The 24327-nt window shown below is 44.8% G+C and overlaps 1 protein-coding gene across 2 annotated transcripts; it reads right to left on the bottom strand.

The window, feature by feature from the left end:
* Positions 1-3252: 3252 nt before the first annotated feature.
* On the bottom strand, positions 3253-22415 carry SEPTIN5 (septin 5). Of its 2 annotated transcripts, none has more exons than XM_026686379.2 (11): positions 22085-22415; positions 17287-17383; positions 16354-16440; positions 14878-15001; positions 14060-14194; positions 12079-12196; positions 10789-10890; positions 8847-8943; positions 7896-8031; positions 6759-6861; positions 3253-4650 (listed from the first exon to the last, which is right to left on the bottom strand). In XM_026686379.2, the coding sequence occupies exons 1-11, from the start codon at positions 22232-22234 to the stop codon at positions 4594-4596; spliced, it is 1206 nt and encodes a 401-aa protein (XP_026542164.2). In that variant the 5' UTR covers positions 22235-22415; the 3' UTR covers positions 3253-4593. The 2 variants fall into 2 exon arrangements, with proteins under 2 accessions (XP_026542164.2, XP_087798969.1); XM_087942843.1 differs by having other exon boundaries at positions 17287-17416; positions 22085-22319.
* Between the last annotated feature and the right edge of the window lie 1912 nt (positions 22416-24327).

Here is a 24327-nt window from a genome sequence, read left to right as displayed (position 1 = left end):
GGGCCGGCAAGGCAGCTGTCAGGGTGTGCAAGGCCTGGCTACAACTGTCCAAAGGTAAGTAGTAGGGCAGCTTCACCTCCTCATCCCCAACCTAGCTTAATTTTTATCTGTGTACTCTGGAGTGGGCAGGGTCTTAATTAGGGCTTATATTGGGGGGTAAGGCTTATATTGGGCGCACATGTAAAAATCAAGCTAGGACTTACTTTCAGGGTAGGTCGTATTTTCGAGGAAAACAGGGTAGTTCCCGTACAGTCTGAGGTGTTGGTGAAGGTGGACAAGGATGGAGAGACCCAGGTTCCAACCACCCTCAACCACAAAAGATTCCTGGGGAACTTGGGGTGAGTTCTTCCCCCATTCATAGGGTTGTCATTCAACGGGGGGCGGGGGGGGGAATAGCAGAAGGAAACCCCTGGACCTCCTGAAATACAGGATGGGTGGAAACCAACTAACCCAATGAATAAATAAGGAGACATTTCCAGACAGTGAGAACAATTAATCAGCAGAAAGGCTGGCCTCCAGAAGTTGTAGATGCTCCATCACTGGAGGCCTTCAAGAAGAGATTGGACAACCATTTGTCTGGACTAGTACAGGATCTCCTGCTTGAGCAGGGAGGGTTGGACTAGAAGACCTCCAAAGTCCCTTCCAAGTCTTCTGTTATGATGTCCTCTTAAGTGAAGTGTAGAGACACTCCCCGCCAATGTGAAACAGCATCCCCTTCAATGACCAACCTCAAACCAGAAAAGGACAAATTCACAATGTGTTGTCACCAGATTGGGAAAAAACGTTCTGGCCACAAACAGCCAAACGCTTCCTCTCGTAGACACCCAGGAGCTGAGAGCCCAGATTAGAATCTGCCCTGGAGGAAGAGCAAAAATGGGCCACGTCCTGTGACAAAACATGCCACGGAAATGATAACTGGCCCCTATAAGAGCTGTGGTGGCCTAGTGGTTAGAATGCAGTATGGCAGGCTAATTCTGCCCACAGCCTGGAGTTAGATCCTGACCATCTCAAGGTCGACACAGCCTTCCATCCTTCCGAGGTGGGTAAAACGAGGACCCAGATGGTTGGGGGGCAAGAGGCTGACTCTGTAAAACCGCTTAGAGGGGGCTGTAAAGTTCTGAGAAGCGGTATACAAGTCTAAGGGGTATTGCTATTGCAAGTGGCCTTCCTTCCTTCCTTCCTTCCTCCCTCCCTCCCTCCCTCCCTTCCCTTCCCTTCCCTTCCATCCATCCATCCATCCATCCATGGTGCACAATGATTAGAATGCAGCACTGCATGCTGACTCTGCCCACAGCCGGGAGTTCAATCCTGACTGGCTCAAGGTTGACTCAGCCTTCCATCCTTCCGAAGTTGGTAAAACGAGGACCCAGAGGGTTGTGGGGCAAGAGGCTGACTCTATAAAACCGCTTAGAGAGGCCTGTAAAGTTCTGAGAAGCGGTATACAAGTCTAAGGGCTACCTGTAAACCCCAAGTTCTTCATCGTGAAACTTTTCATACGAATGACCATTCTATCCCCTAAAAGGATGGGGCACCAACAGGAATAGACCACGATCCCCACCCATTCTTTTCTCCTTCTGCTTTGCTGAAGGCGTTGTGAGTTTTTCTCCCAATTGCATTTGAAAGGCAACATTAAAAAAATAAAAAAATCAGTTCTCCAGATGCAACTCGTTTTCCGCTTTTTCTCCTTTACTTCTTTCGATCTGTTCAAGGTCGTAGCAAACATTATATTAATATATTCCAATCGCCATCCTCATTTTTAATAAAACAGATATATTTTAAAAGGTCTCGCATCACCACGACGAAATATCCCACCGAATATTTACAAAAATCGGAACGATGCACCGAGGAAAGCCAGACGCAACGCGACAGAAGGCAGAGTCAGAATTTGGAATGGAAGGGAGAGGTCCCATGGGGTGGGGGCTGGGGAAGGAGCAGCCTCCCCCCACAAACCATCCATGCCACGAAGAATATCCCCCACCACGACACTTTCTTTCTAGGAAAACCAATAAATAAAGGCATGCGAAGTGGGGCCAGGAAATCCTGGGTGCACATCAGCACATAAGCACAGAGTTAGGCTTCATACACACTCCCCTTGAAAGCGCAACGTACCTAGGGACTCACACACACACACAGAAAGATACACACACACTGATGCAGTTTTTGTACGATTTGGGTTTCAACCAGGGTTCCTTTAACCTTGGCAGCTTGGAGAAGAAGCGTGGACTTCAACTCCCTGAAGTCTCCAGCTTAGCCTTCTTCTAACCAAATACCTTGGGTTGAATTGGCAACCAAGCCGGTTTTAAACCATGATTACAGCTGCCAACTTGGGGGACTGGGCTGAGAACCACTTCGCTTTCTTTCACACCAAAGGAAAAAAATGTGAATTTTAGAGCAGCTCAGAAACCTCCCCCCCAAAAAAGACGAATTTTAACTTCTAAAGAGACGGGAAGTCTTGTTATTGATGGCATTTTGGGTGGACCGACAAGGGAATCAAATTATATTTGGATTTTTTTGGGGGGGAACATTGTGAAATGCCGAGTGTAACACAGTTTGGTGAAGGTGTGGGAGTATGAGTGCCTTACTTTCTTATTTTAGAGTAGTTAGTTGGTGTGAGGAAAAATAAGTGTATCTTTTGTCAAGAGGGCACAAAACTACGGTTTTTTTTTTTAAAAAAGCATCCAGCTGGGTATGTGCATTGCTGGGTATAGAGAGGGGATCTTTATCTCAATTCAACAGGCTGAAGTGTTATCATTTCCTCTTGCTTTAAAAACGACACACACACACACATATACACACACACACAACAAAAACAGAAAGCCAAGAAAAGGCTTTGCAGCACCAGGTTAGCAAGGGAAAAAAAAGGCGGGGGGAGAATAGGAGGAAGGAGAGAAAGTTCCTAGTATTTCAGATTTAAAGCAAAATGGGACGTTCAGGGATGTAGGGAGATTAACACAGCCTCTTGGCAACCTTTCAAAGCAGCTGCTTCACTTTCTGGATTGCACAGCCATGGAAGAAAAGAATTCAAATTGAATTCCCTTGTTGGATTTTTTTTTTTTTGGCTGGCAAGGAACATCGGATGAAGCTTAATAACTTTGTTCTGGTTTTACTTTTCCGCCCTTAAGAGTTGAACTATGGAGAGGGGGAGATTAGGTTATATTTAGAGATGCTGACAGGCTGTTAATTTTATTTTTAACTTGCTAGGATGATGGGGCAGTTATTCTTTTTCTGTTTTTCCTTTCTTTTCTGCACTGAGTTTCTTTCTTAATGAATTAAGGGGAAGGAGGAGAGAGGTGAGGTTGTATTTGAGAGGCTGATAAGCTATGAATTAATTTAATTTTTTTACTTGCTGGGGTGATGGGGAAGTTACTCTTTCTTTTTTCCCCCCTTTCTTTGGCTCACTTGGTTTCTTTTCATGTTTTGCTCTTTGTATTCCTTACCCTTGGTGCTTGCTTTTATTTAATTTAAGCTTCTTCATAAAATTATTTGGAGGGGGAAGACTACAAAACCCACAATGCACCAACAAACCAAGCTTCTCATACAGGGAAGTATTTTTGCATTGAAAGAAAAACTGAACTTCAAGGGAGCCCCCCAAAAGAAACTTTGGGTTCAGGTTTTGTTCCTGCTCAGTGGAAATTGGGACACCCTGCAAAGAATCCACCAAGCAGCTTAGGAATCGACATAGATCTTTAACGATGGATCCCGTTTTTATCTGTGTTCAGCAAGAAGGGAAATATAGATTTGCATGCAAAGACAAGGCAAAATCTTAAAGTACAGGTGCAAAGCTTGGAAAATTCAGCCAACTAGGGAGAGATAGGCCACCTAAAGACTCTCCAAATGTTGCACTCTGAGTCTTGATGCACAAAACTTTGCATTCTGACCCACAAAATTTAGTCCACAGCTTCCTCCACCCTGTCCAGAAAGTATTTCTCAAGAGAATTAGAGCAGGGTGGAGAATCAACCGGGAACCTTCCAATGAACACCTTGACCTCAGCACAGTCAACTTTCTGCTCCTTATCTCAAATTAGGCGGGGGAATCAAAAGTTCTCCAAGCCAAATCAAATCTGCCCAGGAAGTCCCACCAACGTTTTGTTCAGATATGCGAAAGAAGGTCATCATCCGCCCCACCCTACCCCAACAAAAAGGGCAGGTGTTAAGAAAGGGGAAGGGGAGGAATGGAAAAGAAGGCGAGGAAGAGGAGGAGGAGGAAAATCACAGCACCGTAGTTAGTCGTAAACATTGACGTGCACGTTCATAAAGTCCTCACACTTCATATGCCGCTGCCCCCCCGCCCACCCCCGGCAGAAATTTTCGTTTAAATACTAGGATGCTGTCAGAGAACCGAGGGGCACGGGGGGTATCTTCTTCCCATCTTGAGGCATCTTGCAAGACCATCAGCCTTGGAGGGAGAAGGTGCGTTGGTGCTTCTCGCTCACATCCTTCTCGTTTCGCGCATTGGGATCGTAAGAAAAAGTTTCCCGAAGGCGTTTTTCCAAGGCAGGATGGACCCCCATGGTGTGCACAGACACACACACACACACACACACACACACCCACACCCACACACACAGTCGCTCTCTTCGTCCTGGCTCCTCCTCACTGCTCTTGAATTTGCTGTTGCATTTTCTGTAGCATCTCCTGCATTCTTCGCAGCTGCGGCGAGATAAAGGAAAGGGAGAGGAGGGGAAGAGGGGAGGAGGGGGTTGTCACCGTTTTTTGTTGTTGTTGTTTAAAAATAAATAAATAAAGGAAGACCACAAACGTTGAGGGTTTCGGCTGGAGGATAAGCCCTCCCAATCATCTCCTAGTCCCGTGATGGTGGACCTCATGGCGTGCATGCCGGAAGTGGCACGCCGAGCCGTTTCTATGGGCACGCCAGCCGTCGCCCGTTGCTCTTTTGCGCTGCAGTGCATGCATGCACGCCGGCCAGCAGCTCTTCATACGAGGGGGAGCGCCAGAAACCGGAAGCTCAGCTTCCTGGCACGAGCATGCACACCGTGGAGCTGCTCTTCCAGTTTCCGGCGCTTCCATTTCGGCACTCGGTGCCAAAAAGGTTCGCCAACACAATCTGTCGTGCCCCTGTCAGAATCCGATTCGGAAGGGGAGGCCGACATTGGGGGCAAAGTTGGAGATAATGAAAGGGACTCTTCTTGCTTGTTTGACTGTGTTGCAGGGGTGGGATTCAAAAATGTTAACAATCGGTTCTGTGGGCGTGGCTTAGGTGGTGGGCGTGGCTTGGTGGTCATGTGATTGCGTGGACATGGCTTGGTGGTCATGTTATTGGTTGGGTGTGGCCAACTCAATATCACTCACATCGAGGCACGCATCTCCTCGCCTGGCCTCTCATGACTATGGGGATGCTGCAACAGTCGTAAGTGTGAAAAATAGTCATAAGTCACTTTTTTCAGTGCCATTGTAACTTTGAATGGTCACTCCACACAAGCAAAGTACCAGCAAAGCGAGGGGAAAATAAAACTCCAGAGAAGTTCCTGAGACAGGAAGTCTAGTCCTGGCAAGAATGTAATAAGGGTTAATGGAGAGGCAGTTTCTGTAAGCAACACCAGAATGTTTCCTTCCTGCCTTCCTTACAGGATTAGGCCAGTGATTTCTTCTAACAACCGGTTCTCCGAACTGCTTAGAATGTTAACAGCCGGTTCTAGCGAATAGGTGCGAACCTGTACAATCTCACCCCTGCTGTGTTGTCTTTGTGCCACGCCCCTTTGGGTCATCACACTATCCTAGTCTGTTGCTCTCCTTAAGGAAGTGCAAAAAAAGGAAAAATACATTTGGGGAATTTGATTCACAGACAGTATCTATGGAGATTTTCAGTCCTCCAAGTCCTGGTTGTCCCAAAGGTGCTTTTTTTTTTTTTTCCCCAAGAGGCAACTGGACTTTCTGGTTTTTCTTTTGAAGGCGTTTCGCTTCTCGTCCAAGAAAAGCTGCTTCAGCTCCGATCTGAAGCTTCTTGGATGTAGAAGCGAAACGTCTTCCAAGGAAAACCAGAAAGGGAAAAAAATTAAAGCACCTTTGGGTTCACAGGCAGTAGGATCGATGCTTGGTTTGCCAGAACCGCATCGCAAAATTGAACCGCATCCTCCAATCAGATCCTTTGAAGAGCCACTTGGTCGATTCCGTCCAGATGGAGAAACTGAAGATTGGCTGAATCAACTGAAAATCCAAATCAAATGAGGGCAAATCGGTTATGGGTGTCCACCTCTGAGCGTGGTGGTTTGCTTGGACATGTTTCATCACCTGACTAGGTAACATCATCAGCGCTAGGGAGTGTGGGGTTTGCTCCCTGTTTAAATACATTTACATAAAGTTCATTGCTCCGCTGTTGTGGATTGGGATGTTGCGTTCTCCTTATTCGTTCCTTGATGAGGGCATTGTTTTCTGCTTGATGGTTTGTCTGGTGTTAATCCTTGCTTATCTGGTTGCTGGAGAAGACCTGTTCTGGTCTCTAGCTTTCCTTCTTAGCTTTTCCAATATCTCTTTTGAATAGCGTTTACCTGGGGTTAATTTCTATGTGTTATGCTAATCACCATCGTGGATGGCTAATAGCTAGTTGGGAAACATCTGCAAGCAAACCAGTCAGCTCAGAGAGCATCAGGGACTCTACAGTTCAATCCTGAGCTGTAGATCTTCCCTTTTATGGAGGCAAAGAGTCGTGACTTACGATCATCACGGGCAGGTTCCGTGATGGTCGCCACTCTCAAGGACTACCCACATTTAAGACTTTAACAGCATCTTCAGCAGCTTACCTCTTCGTCCTTCATCTTGATCAGCTTCTCTGTTTCGGCATCCGGGGTTGGAAGCGGCAAGATGGGAATGGGACTTTCGATGCGGTTGTCCTGAGTCAGTTTGCTGAAAAGGAGGAATAACACTTAACTTCTGTAAATTGGCCTCAGTTCTTCTCTTCTCTAGAAAGGAATGGGATTTGGTGATGGTGGTGGTGCTGGTGGTGGAGGAGGAGGAGGAGGAGGAGAAGAGGAAGAGGAGGAGGAGGAGGAGGAGGAAAAGGAAGGGGGAGGAGGAGGAGGAGGAGGGAAGGAGGAGGAGGAGGAGGAGGAAAAGAATGGAGGAGGAGGAAAGGGAAGGAGGAGGAGGAAGGAGAGAGAAGGAGAAGAAGGAGAATGAGAAAGGAATGGAGGAGGAGGAGGAAAAAGGAATGGAGGAGGAGGAGGAAAAGGAATGGAGGAGGAGGAGGAGTGGGAAAGGGAGAAGGAGAAGGAGAAGAAGGAGAAGGAGAAGAAGGAGAAAGGAATGGAGGAGGAGGAGGAAGAGGAGTGGGAAAGGGAGGAGGAGGAAGAGGTGGAGGAGGAGGAAAGGAGGAGAGGAGAGAGAAGGGAAGAAGAAGGAGAAGAAGAGAAAGGAATGGAGGAGAAGGAGGAGGAGGAGGAATGGGAGGAGGAGGAAGGGTGGAGGAGGAGGAAAGGAGGAGAGGGAGAGGGAGAAGAAGAAGAAGGAGAAGAAGGAGAAGGAGAAGAAGGAGAAAGGAATGGAGAGGAGGAGGGGAGGAAGGAGAAGGAGGAGGAGGAGGAGGAGGTGGAGAAAGGAAAGGAGGAGAGGTAGAGGGGGAAGAAGGAGAAGGAGGAGGAGGAGGAGGAGGAGAAAGGAATGGAGGAGGAGGAGTGCGAAAGGGAGGAGGAAAGGAGGAGAGGGAGAAGAAGGAAGAGGAGAATGAGGAGGACTGTGGAGTCCTTGGTGCTCTATGAGCTTTAGTTGTTTTCTTGCAGATATTTCATGACCCAAACAATGACTAACACTGATGACGTTACCTAATTGTGTCATGAAACATCTGCAAGAAAAGAGCCAAGCTCAGAGAGCACCAAGGACCGCAGTCCTTTTCCTTCTCCTCCTTCTCCTTTCTTCCTGATCTGATGGGTCAGGAAAGTCACCTGGTCATCTGTTGGATGCACTGTGCTCGATAGTTCTCATAATGGACGTCGCACGTCACGTCTTTCAGGTCGTGCATGTGGGTTCGGATCAGCATGTTTCGTAGCTTCACAAAGTCACAGTGTCCTTGGTTCTCCACTAGGGAAGGAGAAAGACATCCTTTTGGAATTGGGTGGTATGAACAACCCAACCCATCAATAAATTAAAGAGAGTCCACCAATCATTTGGAAAGACACAGAGTCAATGAAGAAAGAGATCTCATTTAGCGCTCAATGTTATCTCTATGATAGATCTCCATCCATCAACAGTCCATATGTCAGGATTCCGGCAGTTACCCCCATTTAAATCGTGAGTCTCGAGCCAAACTTCCCAAAAATAATTTATTGGGAGTTAACATGCTGGCACTGCCTGGGTGTAGCCGACTCTGAGACACATCATTCATTGTCACCCTTGACCCTGGTTTTCCCCCCACTTCCTGGGTGTATCATAATTCATATTCTCCAATGGGACACATCCGTAGCCCAGAGTCATCAATCAGGCTCTCCAGTTAGAATTTTGCGGCGGCAGAAACCTCAGTCACCTAGTTACTCTCTTTGAAAACATTTATGGAATGCACTTTCGGTTTTGAAAGCTGCCGCACTGCTTCCCCCTCCCTTTCTGTTGGCAACTCTAAAAAGACCATAGAAATATTTTATGAGTTGACACCATATCTCTGAAAGGACAACTGGGAACATCTACTAGTCTGACTGGAATATGCCGAGATCAACCAGCATTGGATCTAACCCTAAACTGACCACTTCAGAAATTCATAACTCCTAAAACTTTCACGCTGTTTTGGCCTTCAGAGCTTCACTGCTTCCAAACCTGAAAGTTTCACTTAGATTTCAAAGAAAATAGTTCAACAGAGCTTGTGAGCTTCTAGAGTTGGTGTTGAAGTCAACAAGGCAGCTTACCTTCCACAATGCCCCAAGGGTAGAGTCTTCCTCGGACCCTCTGCCCCTTGGCTTCCACCACCGTGTTGCTACCAATGACCGCAAAGGGCGCACTCTCCTGGTGCAAACACAAAATGTTATGAGAAGTCAGGTGAACCACAACCAAGAGAGGTTGCCTTCCCTGGATGCCCAATCCAGACAAGGTTACAAGGTGGACCTGGTTGAAAGTTTAACCGGGCTGATCTCGCTTCTGAACAGGCAGCAAACATTGGGCACATTTGGGGCAACAAACGTCACATGTTTATTGATGTCGGTTAAAAACTCGTGTTGATCAAAAGGGAAGCAAAAGGGAGCTTCATCACTGGAGGCTTTCAAGAGACTGGATTGCTATCTGTCAGAAATGGTCTTAGACTAGATGACCTACAAGGTCCACCCCCAACTCTGTTAATCTGTTATTTCCAATCCCATGGAATCCCAAATTTGGATTAATTTCCAAATTGAATAAGTCCCAGATTGGATACTTCTGCATCTATTCAGGTCATTGTTTTCCAAAAGAAGTATTAAAAGTATAATAGAGTTGGAAGGGACCTTGGAGGTCTTCTAGTCCAATTCCCTGCTTGAGCAGAGACCCTGGCCTATACCATTTCAGACAATGACTATCAATCTCTTCTTAAAAACCTCCAGCGTTGGAGATCCCACAACTTCTGAAGGCAAGCCATTCCACTGATTAATTGTTCTGACTGTCAGGAAATCCCTCCTGGGTTCTAGGTTGCTTCTCTCCTTGATTATTTTCCATCCATTACTTCTTGTCCTGCCCTCAGGGGCTTTGGAGAATAGCTTGACTCCCTCTTGAGAATTGAGAATTGAGAAGTATTTACGTTTTCCCCAAGCAAATTGGGAAATTCAAATCAATGCACCTCTATAACTGTCTGGTTTGGCTCTGCAACCCAACAGGACAGGCACAGACTTCAGAGGATAATTAGGACTGCAGAAAAAAATAATTACTACCAACCTGCCTTCAATCGAGGACCTGTATACTGCACAAGTCAAAAAGAGGGCTGTGAAAATATTTACAGACTCCTCACATCCCGGACATAAACTGTTTCAACTCTTACCCTCAAAACGATGCTATAGAGCACTGCGCACCAGAACCACTAGACACAAGGGGAGTTTTTTCCCCCGAAAGCCATCACTCTGCTACACAAATAATTCCCTCAACACTGCCCAACTATTACAAAGTCTGCACTACTATTACTATTAGTCTTCTCATCGTTCCTATCCCTCATCCCCTCCCACTTGTGATTGTAGGACTGTAACTTTGGCGCTTGTATCCTTACGATTTATACTGACTCTTTCCTAGTATGATTTGATTGCTGATTGTACCCTATGACTATCATTAAGTGTTGTAAGTTATGATTCTTGACTCTTGACGAATGTAGCTTTTCTTTTATGTATACTGAGAGTATTTACAACAAGACAAATTCCTTGTGTGTCCAATCACACTTGGCCAATAAAGTATTCTCCGGTATTTTCTATCCATCTATCAAATCCTTCTGATTCAACCATTCGGTTCAGATGTCCTTAATTGGATCGAATCAAATTGCAAATCCAATTTTGGCTGATTTTTCAGACACAGCCATCAGTAACCCTCGGCCCCAGTTTTGATAAAGCTTCCCTCCCCTAATTATCTCATTCTCTCAATTTTTCTTCACCAGGACATAGATTGCTGCAACTGTCTGAAAAACTCTTAAGGCTAAGGGATCGTTGCGTGCCATCCTGAGTGACAGGACGCAGGTAGTCCTTGAGATATGACCGTAACGGAGCCTGACCGTGGGAATTTTGGAACTAGATCATAACTCTATTTTTCCACGAGGTTGTAACTTTGAATAGTTGCTAAGCAACCAATTATAAGTCAAGTAATTTAACCCAGACTTGAGTCCCAGAATTAGGTTGTTTTGCTCACCTTCAGTTCTCTGTCTTGTTGCTTGAAATCTTCATCTTCATCAGAGTCACATTCGGGAAACTGGTAAACTTTAATTCCGAACTTATCAATCTCTTCCCGGATCTGACAAAAAATGCAACCGTTCAAATCAATATTACACCGTCCTGTATCGCAATGTATTCTTTGCCTGTTGTGCAGGCAAAGAGACGTGGTGGCGCAGTGGCTGGAATGCAGTATTGCAGGCTAATTCTGCCGACAGCCAGCAGTTCGATCCTGACCAGCTCGAGGTTGATTCAGCCTTCCATCCTTCCGAGGTGGGTAACATGAGGACCCAGATGGTTGGGGGCAAGAGGCTGACATTTGTAAACTGCTGAGAGGATGCTATAAAGCACCGTGGAGCTGTATATAAGTCTAAGTGCTATTGCTATTGTTGTCCCTCCAGGCACAATGACATGAAAACGCGGTTTGGTTTGGCAAAGAGACATTTTTAAGGTTGTCTGAAGTCTTAGATAGTTGTTTTATTTACTTTTTGGCAGGATGAACTACATCACTGTCCATAGGGAGAGGCGGAAATACAGCTACCCAGTCTGAAAACAATTTCCTACGTGGATTTCTCTTGAGAAATCACAAGGGGTGAATGCCTAAATTAAACCTCTACTTTTATTACTACACCTAATGATTTTGGAGTGACCCACAAGATAACCCTACCTGATAATCTACTAGCCAATTTGGTCTATTGGTTAAGGTACCAGACTAGAAACCAGGAGACAGTATGTTCCAGTCCAGTCTTGGACATAAAAACCAGCTGAGTGACTTTGGGAGTTGTAGTCCTGGCTAAGGCATGTAAGCCATCTGGATGGCTTTGGGCCAATCAGCAAGACACTGGGAGTTGTAGTCCTGACTAAGGCATGAAAGCCAGCTGGGTACAATCACTAGGAGATGGTGAGTTCTAGTCCCACCTTAGCCATAAAATCCAGGTGGGTGACTTTGGGCCAATCACCAGGAGACTGAGAGTTCTAGTCCTGCCTTAGGCATGAAAGCTAACTGGGTGAGTTTGGGCCAATCACCAGGAGACGCCGAGTTCTAATCCCGCCTTGGACATGAAAGCCAACTGGGTGACTTTCCGCCAATTCCTCTTTTTCAGCCCAGCCCACCTCACAGGGCTGTTGTTGTGGGGAAAATAAGAGGAGGAAGGAATATTAGTAAGTTTGCCACCTTGAGTTCTTTATACAAATCATATAAGGCGGGACATAAATAAATAAAATAAATAAATTTTAAAAACCCTTGGAAATAAGCAATTTTTCTGCCCACCCGTTCTTTTAGCTTCTTGATCTCAGAGGGAACAAGGCAGTCGGCTTTCGCAATGAGGGGAACAATATTCACTTTTTCATGGAGCGCCTTCATGAATTCCACATCAACCGGCCTTAATCTGCAACGCAAAAGGGGGGCAAAAAAAGGCAACATCTCAATCCAACATGGTTGGCTTCTCAGAAACGAAGCTAGATGGGGTACTAGATAAATTCCCTCCCAGTCGAATTCCAAAACGAGACGGGGAAGCAACAAGGCGAAAGCTAATGTCAGGTTCAAGAACAAGGACAGAGTTTAAAAAAATATGAATAGTTTCTTTCATGCTACCTAGGAGGGGTCCTTGATGTTCTGTTAGCTTGGTTGGTTTTTTTTTTTACAGATGTTTCATTACCCAAAGTAGGTAACATCCACAGTGCTAGTCTCTTCGCCAGAAAGGAACGGGATTTGAAGGAGGAGAAGGAGGAGGAGAAAAGGAGAGGAGAGGGGGGGGAGGAGGAGGAAGAGAAAAGGGGAAGGAGGAAGGAGGAAGAGGAGAAAGGGAGAAAAGAAGGAGGAGGAGGAGGAGGAGGAGGAAGAGAAGGAGGAGGAGATAAGGAGAAGGAGAAAAAGAGAGGAGAGGAGAGAAGAAGGAGGAGCAGAAAAGGAGAGGAGGAAGAGGAGAAGGAGGAGAAGATAAGGAGAAGGAGAAAAAGAGAGGAGAGAAGAAGGAGGAGCAGAAAAGGAGAGGAGAAAGGAGGAGGAGGAGAAGATAAGGAGAAGGAGAAAAAGAGAGGAGAGAGAGAGGAGGAGCAGAAAAGGAGAGGAGAAAGGAGAGAAGGAGGAAGAGAAGAGAAGGAGGAGGAAGATAAGGAGAAGGAGAAAAGGAGAGGAGAGGAGAAAAGAAGGAGAAAGAGGAGCAGAAGGAGGAGAGGAGGAAGAGGGAGAAAGAGGGAGAAGAGGAAGGGAGAAGAAAGGAAAAGGAGAAAAGGAGAGAAGAGAGAAGGAGGAGCAGAAAAGGAGGAGGAGGAGGAGGAAAGAGAAGAGGAGGAGAAATAGGAGAAGGAGAAAAGAGAGAGGAGAGAAGAAGGAGGAAGATAAGGAGAGAGGAGAAAAGGAAAGAGAGGAGAGAGAGGGAGAGAAGAAGGAGGAGGAGAAAAGGAGAGGAGGATGAGGAAGAGAAGGAGGAAGAGAAGGAGAAGGAAAAGGAGAGGAGAGAAGGAGAGGAGGAGGAGAAGAGAGAAAGGAATAGGAGGAGAAGGAGGAGAAGAAGGAGAAGAGGAGAGGAGGACTACGATTGTGGGGTCCTGGTGCTCTCTGAGCTTGGTTATTTTCTTTCTTTCTTTGGGTCAATTAATTACCCAAACAATGACTAGCACTGATGACGTTACCTAGTTGCGTCAACATCTACAAGAAAACAACCAAGCTCAGAGAGCACCAAGGACCCCACAGTCCTCCTCCTTCCCTCTCCACCCTCCTTCCTCCTCCCAAACCTCCTCCCTTTCTAGCAGTGATGATGTTACCTAGTTTGGGCCATGAAACGTCTGCAAGAAAAGAACCAAGCTCAGAGGGCACCAAGGGCTCCTCATTTCAACCCTGGGCTACTAATATTCTTCTCGATTTCCATGCTTCCTACACACATCAATCTAAAGGACTAACGGTCAAGGCAAATTGGTGCCAGATAAGAGTCAAAGGATTTCAAGGGAGATGGGACCTAGGTCTTTTATGGAGGCGTAGAGACTCCAAGCTGATGGTGCATTTGACCCCGCCCTCAGACTCAGCCTGGTTTTCTCCTACAGCAGAGGTCTCCAACCTTGGCAACTTTTGAAACTTGTGGACTTCAACTCCCAGAATTCCTCAGTTCAGGCAGCATGGTTGACTGAGGAATTCTGGGAGCTGAAGTCCACAAGTGTTGAAGTTACCAAGTCCTATAGCATAACAGCTGTAGAGGTGGCATCAACACTCACTTCCAAACAAAATGGCCGTAACTGTTGGATCTCGGCCTTACCCGTGTCCAAACGGCGAGATGAAATAGAGGCAACAGTGAACTCGATTGTCTTGGATATTCTTCCGGTTGAGGCCACTCTCATCCCGGAAGTACTGTTCAAACTGCTGATCGATGTAGTCGGTGATCGGCTTCCAACTGGACAGTAGTAACAAACAAGGGAAATGAAAGCAATTATAGTTCCCAGCATAAAATAAATACATGTAGTCCTTGACTTATGATCACAACTGAGCCAGAATAGAATAGAATAGGATATAATACAATACAATACACAATAGAATAGAATAGAATACAATAAAGAATACAATAAAAAATAGAGTACAGTAGAATAGAATAGAATAGAATAGAATAGAATAGAATAGAATAGAATAGAATAGAATAGAATAGAATAGAATAGAATAGGAGAAAATGAATAGAATAGAATAAAGAATAGAGTAGAATAGAATAGGAGAAAATGAATAGAATAAAGAATAGAGTAGAGTAGAATAGAACAGGAGAAAATGAATAGAATACAATACAATAAAGAATAGAGTAGAGTAGAATAGAATAGAATAGAATAGAATAGAATAGAATAGAATAGGAGAAAATGAATAGAATAGAATAAAGAATAGAGTAGAGCAGAATAGAATAGGAGAAAATGAATTGAATACAATAAAGAATAGAGTAGAATAAAATAGAATAGGAGAAAATGAATAGAATATAATAGCAGAGAACAGAACAGAACAAAATAAAATGAGCCGGAAGGGAACTTGGAGGTCTTCTAATCCAGCCCCCCTAACTAAGTTTTGTACAAATTCGAACAAAGAGAAGGTAGGACTCACCAATCTGAGTTGTTGACAGCATCTCCAAAGCCTGGCGTGTCCACTATTGTCAGCTTCAGCTTGACCCCTTTCTCTTCGATGTCCACAGTATGCTTCACGATCTCTACTGTCTGATTTATTCTTTCTTAAGAGATAAAGACCAAGGAAAAACAACAATGGAGGTAGGTTAGCGCCGTGATCCTCTCCAAGTCCCAGCTCAGGGGTCAAGTCAACCCCAGGTTGCATCTGCTCTCCCTTTCCTCCGAATTAGCCAATGTGTTGGGTAGCCTTGGCAGGTCTAACAACAGTTGGCGAAGGCCACATAACCGTGTCCACTACACCCCATTCTGCCCAACCCATCGCGGGTGTTCAACCTGGCTGGCCCTCCAGGGACACCTGTGGCTCGCCTGCCCCAGGTGACCCATTTCCCCAGGGGTGACGTTAGCATGGCCCTGTGGGCCCAACCATTTGCCCCAGTCTGGGTGTTGGCTAAGTTAGTGCCAAGACAATGGTAAACCATCTTCTATACTTTTTAAAAATATTTCTATTGCGCATTTTCCTAAATTTTACATTGCAATTTCAATTTTGCAACAACGATATGCTGGTTGTATCAGCACCTTTTAAAAATATACATGTTGTTATACATCCTAGTTACGACTGTTTTTCTCTTTTCATACATAGAAAAAAGAATAAAAGCTTGCTATTATACAACCTACTTATATCTATTGTACCCATAGTTATAACATACTTCTCTATAGATTTATCACTCTATATATTTTGATTTGCAATTATGTACAATCTAGTACCAATATTGCTTACAATACGTATCCTTTTATATAGCTTTAATATCTGTATTTGTTCCTAATTTGTTTTATTTATTTTTATTTATTTATTTGATTTGCCAATTGTTTGCAAGATAATAAGTATAACTGTATACATAGTTGTGAATACATGAAATGGGTACATATAAGAAAAATAAAAGAATAAGAGAAACAATAGGACAGGGACGGCAGGCACGTTGGTGCGCTTATGCACGCCCTATAGACCTCTTAGGAAAGGGGTGAGGTCAATAGTAGACAGTCTAAGGTTAAAGTTTTTGGGGTTTGGGGAAGAGACTACAGAGTCGGGTAGAGTATTCCAGACATTGACCACTCTATTGTTGATTCTCTTCCGTCATCCATTTTCTAACTTTTGCATCTGTTGTCTAGCCAATTGTACCCTGGGTCCCATATTAGGTAATACTTTGTTTCGCCTTTGTCTTTAATTTCCATCATTTACCTGTCCATTTTGGTGCATTCTAATATTTTCTTTATTGCCATTTCCTCTGTGGGCGAGGGTTAGGGTTACTACTGTACTTTTACCAAGAATGGACAGGATATTCATAGAGAAAAATCTGTGTGATTGACAACAGTCAACAAGGACTTGATGGCACAGGTCAATCAATCAAAATCAAGGACAATATAGGTTTCAATTTCAATTTACATGGTGGGGAATTACCCTCAGCGTTGAGAAGTTTTCGGTCTTTGTAGAGATCCGTCAGAAAGAGGCTGTTCACCAAGGTTGATTTGCCCAGACCAGATTCTCCTAAAAGAACAACAACAAAATCAAACAATTCTTTTAAACAAAAACAAAAAAACTTGGAACGAGTCTTGAATCTTCAGAAATGCCATAGCAGAACTGACACTTTCTCTCTGTACCTGATATTCTTATTTAGAACAATCTGTCCTTGGAGAGAGACAATATTCCAGTCTAGTTTTTAATCTCCATTCTCAGGGAGGGGAAGAGGAGAGGAGATAAGGGAAGGGAAGGGAAGAGGGAATGGTGGGAAGGAAGAGAGAGAGAAGAGAAGGGAAGGGAAGGGAAGGGAAGGAAGAGAAGACAAGACAAGGAAGGAAGGGTGGGAAGGAAGGGAAGGGAAGGGAAGGGAATAGAAGACAAGACAAGAAAGGAAGGGGGAAGGAGGGAAGGGAAGGGAAGGGAAGGGGGAAGGGAAGGAAGAGAAGAGAAAGAGAGAGAAGAGAGGAGAAGAGAAGAGAAGAGAAGAGAAGAGAAGAGAAGAGAAGAGAAGAGAGAATGGTGGGAAGGAGGGGGGGGAGAGAAGAGAGAATGGTGGGAGGGAGGGAAGAGAATGGGAGGGAGGGAGGGATGAAGGAAGGAAGGAAGGAGGGAAGGAAGGAGATTAAACAGCATCTACCCCTGGATAACCACAGTTGGTCCACCTCTAGCCAGGATGAGATTTAACATACAAGCTATTCACAAGTAAGAACCTTGGCTGACCATTCCTAATTGATTTTGGATGACCTTGGAAGATCTACCAAGCCGGAATGCTTCGTCCATCCCAGAACTGTTATGCCAGGAAGCTCAAAACCCATCTCGGTAGAGCCACTCCCATACTTTTAAGAAAAGGTCCTAAATGAGAGGTTCATTCACCTGCCACCATGAGGGTGAAATCGAAGCCCTTCTTCACCGATTTCCGATGGACCTGGTTGGGCAGAGTGGCAAAGCCCACATACTGCTTCTCGTGGTCCTGAGAAGGGGAGATAAGCAGCCATGGGTCAGACTGGAGAGAGAGAAAAAAAGGAGAGAACGAGAAAGGAAAAAAAAAGACCTTCTAGTTTGCACAACAATCACGTCAACTCTTGAGGTTGGCTACTCCCAAGTTGAGTTGGGAGGTTAGATTGGGTCTTATAGGAGATACAACCCATTCAGTGGTGAGATTCTTTTTTTTTTTAACTACCGGTTCTGTGGGCGTGGTTTGGTGGGCATGGCTTGGTGGGCATGGCAGGGGAAGGATATACTGCAAAATCCCCCTCCCTCCCCACCCCACTAACCTGCTTTCCAGCTCCATTCTCCTGTGCAGGGCAACCAAAGAAGACCCAACCAATCAATTGGGACTCAATGGGAGGCAGAGAAGAGATGGGGTTGGCGGGGCCAGTCAGAGGTGGTATTTACCTGCTCTCCAAAACTACTCAAAATTTCCGCTATTGGTTCTCCAGAACTGGTCAGAACCGGCTGAATACCACCTCTGGACCCATTGGCCAAGAAGATCTCCATTCATGGAAAGAGAATTGAGGCTGGAGCAGAGTGGGTACTCCTAATTTTGCCTCTCCATTGAATAACAGCCCCCTCAAGAGACAAAGGCAGGCCCTTCAGATCAAATGTCGAAAGGAGAGGACACTAAAGTTGGAGATACATTGCTGGTCAGTGGCACCAGAATAGTATTTATTTATTAATTCGTACCCAGCCTTTATCATTCACTCCAGGCAGCGAACATACCTAATATGCTTTCCTCCTGCTATTTTTTCTCACAATCCCAATCCTGTGAGGTGGTTTGGGCTGAACAAGGAGGACTGATCCCAAAGTCACCCAGATGGGTTTCAGGCTTAAGGCAGGACTAGAACTCACAGTCTCCTGGTGATTGGCCCAAAATCACCCTGTCAGCTTTCATGTCTAAGGCAGGACTAGAACTCTCAGTCTCCTGGTGATTGGCCCAAAGTCACCCATCTGGATTTCATGGTTAAGGCAGGACTAGAACTCTCAGTCTCCTGGTGATTGGCCCAAAGTCACCCATCTGGATTTCATGGTTAAGGCAGGACTAGAACTCACCACCTCCTGGTGATTGGCCCAAAGTCACCCAGCCAGCTTTCATGGCTAAAGAGAAACTAGGTCAAAGAGTCTCCTGCTTTCTAGCCTGGTGCCTTAACCACTAGACCAAACTAGGTTTCTATTTTCCATCCTAGGTATCTTCAACTCCCAGTAATGGCCACAGTGGCTGGAGAATTCTGGGAGTTGAAGTCCTCACATCTGGAAACTGCCCAGATTGGGAAACTCACTACTGGACGGTGATCAGATGCTAGTTGGAAGCCAAAGAGAGTTAAGGAGACAGCTCCTTTCCTTCCCCAACTATGTTAGGTAACATCCTCCATGTTTCCAATTCGTGTATTGGCTGGGATGAGGACAGCTAAAGCTCACCAAGCTTCAAAGCCACCAGGTTGAAGAAGATGAACCTTAAAAAATGAGACTGGAAGCCACTAAACAATTTGCACTTGGGTATGCTAGTCCTTTCCATCAACCCAGGAACCAAAAGAAGATTCCAACAAAACGTCTATTTCATTGGAAAACAAGCTCTGGGCCCACCATTCATAGTTCCCACTAACTCAAGGATAACCGGACAACTCATCAGTGGAACAGCTCACCTCCAGAAGTTGTGGGAGCCCCATCACTGGAGGTTTTCAAGAAGAGACTGGATTACACTGAGTATTTTATCCCATTTTATAATCATATGTTGTTCCAATTTTCTAACATTATTTCTAATACAAGTATAACAATACAATCTTATGTACCTTTGCAGAATCTCTTTTTCAGTTATATTTTTACCCATTATCTCTGAATAAGTCCTGTTTCTTTACATCTTGTTCCCGGCCTGGTTCTATAGAACTGGTAGCTCCGTAGAGCAGCTGACACCGAAATGATTTGCTGCAATGACCTTCTGGTCGTCTGTTTGGCCCATCCAACCGTCCGGGCTCTTGGCTAGCCTTTAATTCCTGCTTTTTTCAACCTCAGCTGCTTTGCACGGCACAGTTGAGGTTGAAAAAGCAGGAAAGAAGAGGATTTTCAAACACTGCACACCCGCGCGCAGCCCTTGTCAGCTGTCCGGGTGGCACAGCTGATAATTTTTCGCAAATTCTCCACATGCACACGCAGCCGGTGCACCCTCACCGAAGCAGTTGTAACACCGGTTGAATCCCACCCCTGGTATAGGGTCTCCTGCTTGAGCAGGGGTTGGACTAGAAGACCTCCAAGGTCCCTTCTAGCTGTTATACCGTAATTTTGCAACTGGCTCTAACAGAGGTTTCATAATTTCTTGAAAACCTAGTTAAGGGTATAGTAACCTACTGGACAAGAACCAAGAACAAATAAAGCCAGAATGGCTTCATTTTGTTAGTTGCCCCTGTCCTGGAATCACTTCAGTGCAGGCGAGGTATATAAAAAAGAATTTAGATTTTTCTTTTCTCTCGCAAACGTTGATCTGAATTTCTACTTGCCATTTCCCCTTTTTGCGTGCGTTTGCTCAAAAGGAAGTGAGCGTTGGGTTGATGCCCTCGTTCACACACAACAGTCTTAAACAACGCGCCCCCCCCCTCCGGCTTCCAAAATCTCCAGCTGGATTTACACAACAACAATGCAAATCAAAATTGGGGGGGAAAAAAGCCTCGTTGCATGCTTAGGACAATGCAGAAAAATCTAGGCCACGGAGCTCATTCCAGAACGCAATCTTTCGCGATTAGAAAGACGCAACGTGACCCGATTGCTTCTTCTCAAAGGAAGAGCAGGGGAAAAAAAAAAAAAGCAGAAAGATTATTTTCCGGCAGAGCGCCAGAAAAATATCAACGGGAAAGCCCACTATAGGGAAAAGCAGAGTTTTGCAAACCATGGCAATGTAATCAGCTTTTTTCGGATACATTTTGCCTTCAAGGCTGGTACACAGTGGCCTCCAAAAGAAATCAACAGATTTTATTTTATTTTATGTCAACATGGACATTGGCCGATCTGGTGCCCCCTTGATATGTCTGATTCCCGTCGTCAAAGGCCACCCTAGCTAAAAATTATGGGTGCTCAAGTCCCAAGCCTCCAAAACGGTGTTTCTTAACCTCAGCCACTTTAAGATGTGGTGGACTTCAGCTCCCAGTTTACCCCAAACTTCACCTTTTAGATCATAAGCAACTCATGGACAACCCCAACGTAGGATGCAATGCCAATTTACCTTGAGGAGCTGCCCCAGAGAGGAGGAAGGAGTCAAGCTATGTTCTAAAGTGCCTGTAGGCCAGACAAGGAATAATGGATGGAAACTGAACAAGGAGAGATTTAACCTGGAAATAAGGAGGAATTATTTGACCGTGAGAGCAATCAACCCATGGAAATTGTGGGAGTTTCATCCCTGGAGGCTTTCAAGAAGAGATTGGACTGCCATCTGTCAGAAATGGTGTTGGGTCTCCTGCTTGGGTGGGGTGTGTGTGGACTAGATGACCTACAAGGTCCCTTCCAACTCTATCTGTTATCTGATTAATTTCTACCTTGCACAAATCTGCTCACCTCACCCACATCCACTTCAATCTTCTGTTCGGGCAGCCTGGAAGATCTCCCCAAACCATCAATCCTTGTGAGTAATTTTTGTTCCTCCCAAAGCCACAGAAAGCCACCGATGAATGCAAACCACAAAATAACCTTGACCCATCACTGTCTCTTACGATTTGCCTTGCCAATTCTAACCATCAGCAGTTTTTGACCTAATAAAGGAGTATATTCATAGTTCAGAGTTGAAATAAGGCGTCCTTGGTGCACCCTGAGCTTGGTTGCCTTCTGGTAGACCCTTTCTTGACCGAAACTAGACAACATCATAAATGATGATCTAGCACTGATGATATTAGCTAGTTTGGGTCATGAAACATCTGCAAGACAACTACCAAGTTCAGAGAACACCAAGGACCCCACAGTACTTCCGCCTCTTCTTCCTCCTCTCCGCAAACTTCACTCCCTTCTAGCACTGATGAGGTTACTTAGTTAGAAATAGAATAACAAGAGTTGGAAGGGACCTTGGAGGTCTTCTAGTCCAACCCCCTGCCTAGGCAGGAAACCCTACACCACTTCAGACAAATGGTTATCCAACATTTTTTTTAAAAGCCTCCTGTGATGGAGCATCCGCAACTTCTGGAGGCAAGTTGTTCCACTGATTAATTGTTCTCTCTCTCAGGAAATTCCTCCTTAGTTCTAAGTTGCTTCTCTCCTTGATCGGTTTCCATCCGTTGCTTCTGGTCCTGCCTTTCAGGTGCTTTGAAGAATAGCTTGACTCCCTCTTCTTTGGGGCAGCCTCTGAGATCTTGGAAGACTGCTATCATGCCTCCCCCAGTCCTTCTTTTCATCAAACTAGATATAAACCCAATTCCAGCAACCTATCTTTATATGTTTTAGCCTCCAGCCTCCCAATCACCTTTGTTGTTCTTCCGTTGGGTCATGAAACGTCTGCAAGAAAACCACCAAGCTAAGAGAGCCCCAAGGACCCCTCATTTTTGTCCCGAACCTTTTCTTCCCTTGCACTTTGGAAGGGTCTGAGGTGGGAAGAGGATGCTTCTCCTGGGCTGCCCTTCTCTCTTCCCCCTCCTCTGCCCACCCACCCACCCACCTACTCCTTTTCAGTTTGGTCCTCGCTCTGCAGAAGACATCCTGGTACCTTCAGTTTGGCAGAAGGACTCCGGTGAGTTTGAGTGCGAGGTAACAGCAGCTTTTCCACTAACTGCTCTTGCAGGATGATGGAGTCCATCAGAAGGAACTGTGCAGAAGCCCCCACCCCCTCCCCACCCCCGGGGGGAGTTCCAAGCATCAAACTATAAATGGCTAAGCCGCTGCGGAGAACAGCCCTATGCGAGAGTTCTTATCCAGCTTGGACTCCCTGTATCTGGCGGGCACCACTCCGCCCACCCACACGTACACACAGAGAGAGAGAAACACACCAGCCAGAGGGCTAGAATTTCCTGTCCAACTCTTACAGGCTTACTCAGAGGGAAGGGAGGAGTGTGAGTGTGTATGTATGTGTGTGTGTGTGTGTGTGTGTGAAAGAGGGAGGGAGAGAACACAAAGGAGAACATCCATTGCAGCTAATAGGAGCTTCCTAGAGTGAGTAGTGCCACTCAGATCGTGACAACGGAGCTTAGGAATTATAACAAAGGCTTTGGAACAGGAATTGGGGTCAAATGTCCAGCACTATTCCTCACATACTTTTTGATAAATAGATAGAGCGATGGGGGGGGGTCAAGTGAGCAGGCAGGCAGAAAATGTTAGATAAATTATAGGTAGGTAGGTAAGTAGGTAGGAAGGAAAGTAGATATAGATAAAAAGATAGATAGATGATAGATAGTTAGACAGACAGACACAGATAGATAAGATTGATAGATAGATTGGTAAATAAAAAAGATGGTACATACATTAGGGAGATAGATAAATAGATATAGGTAGGTAAGTAGGTAGGTAGGTAGGAAGGAACGAAGGAACGAAGGAAAGTAGATATAGATGATAAGATAGATAGATGATAGAGACACTGATAGATTGATAGATTGCTAAACAAAAAAGATGGTACATACATTAGGGAAGGAGATAGATAGGTAGGTAGGTAGGCAGGCAGACAGGCAGGCAGGCAGGCAGATGATGGATAATAGAAAATGGTAGATGATAGACAGATCGTAGATGGATGAATGGACAGATGGATGCATAAAGACAGATAATAGAAAACGGTATATAGGAGGCGGGAGAGAGAGAGAGAGAGAGAGAGAGTTTTTATTAGATTTCAAGATCAAACATTAAAATGCAAACTAAGGTAAAGGAGAAAGGGAAAGGGAATGACAAAACAAGTTAAAAATGACCCCAAAAATATACATCAAACAAATACAACCAAGGGGACCTCAACTTTCTTTCAGTACAGAGAATTTAACCATATAATACACCCACCCACATATAATACACTCTTTCTAAGTTTAAACAAATAACACCCATCTATTTTAACATATTAATATCAACATACTAAAAAAAAAACCTAGAGAGGTGGGTGAGTGCTGGTCCCTTACTGCTGTGCAATGACTCGAGGCTAGCTCCTCACTTGATTCCTCCTCCTTGCCTGACTGGGAATTCCTAACAAACCCATAGAGATTATCATGTTTAAACGGGGATTTTAATGCCCATTTAATGTCTATCAATGGGGATTTTAGTGCGGTGAAGATTATTTTTGAGAAAACATACATAGGTCCTCCTTCTGTATGGGCACAAAACTCAACCAGGCTGTTCAGCTAAAGAATCTTGCATTTTGTTGCAGTAAACCTGATTTGCAATACAAATTACCCGTTCTTTCAACCACTTCCCAATTCTGATGGTTTTTTGTTTTTTTTTGCCCAAGTCAACTATTGTGCAATTAGGAGGAAGTGGCTCCTTTGCCCAACAACTTGATAGAAATTAACTTATATATAAGATGAACAGAACAGGACAGGACAGAATAGAATAGAATTCTTTATTGGCCAAGTGTGATTGGACATATAAGGAATTAGTCTTTGGTGCAAATGCTCTCTGTGTACATAAAGAAAAGAAAATATATTCATCAAGAATCATAAGGTAAAACACTTAGTGATAGTCATAGGATACTAATAAGCGATCAAATCATACTAGGAAACAATAAACAATATAAATTGTAAAGATACAAGCAACATGGTTATAGCCATAAGTGGGAGGAGAAGAATATGTTGCTTAAATATGTCACAGAGAAGAGGGGGGTGGACATATTCTCCAATGTTCTATCATACACCAAAACAATGTTCCACAACATTTTTTCTAGTTTTTTTATTGCCACGTTTGCAACAATCTGAATATTTTATTGCAACATCACTTACTTGCTTAAAAGAAAAGCCAGCAGGGGAATAGTGTGTCTTGGAG

Source organism: Notechis scutatus, chromosome 13 (genome assembly GCF_049901735.1).
Source record: "Notechis scutatus isolate UNSWTSFEM ecotype Mainland chromosome 13, rNotScu1.2, whole genome shotgun sequence".
NCBI classification, from domain to species: Eukaryota; Metazoa; Chordata; class Lepidosauria; order Squamata; family Elapidae; genus Notechis; species Notechis scutatus.
The sequence above is the reverse complement of the archived record's forward strand: the minus strand, read 5'-3'. Positions and strand labels throughout refer to the sequence as shown.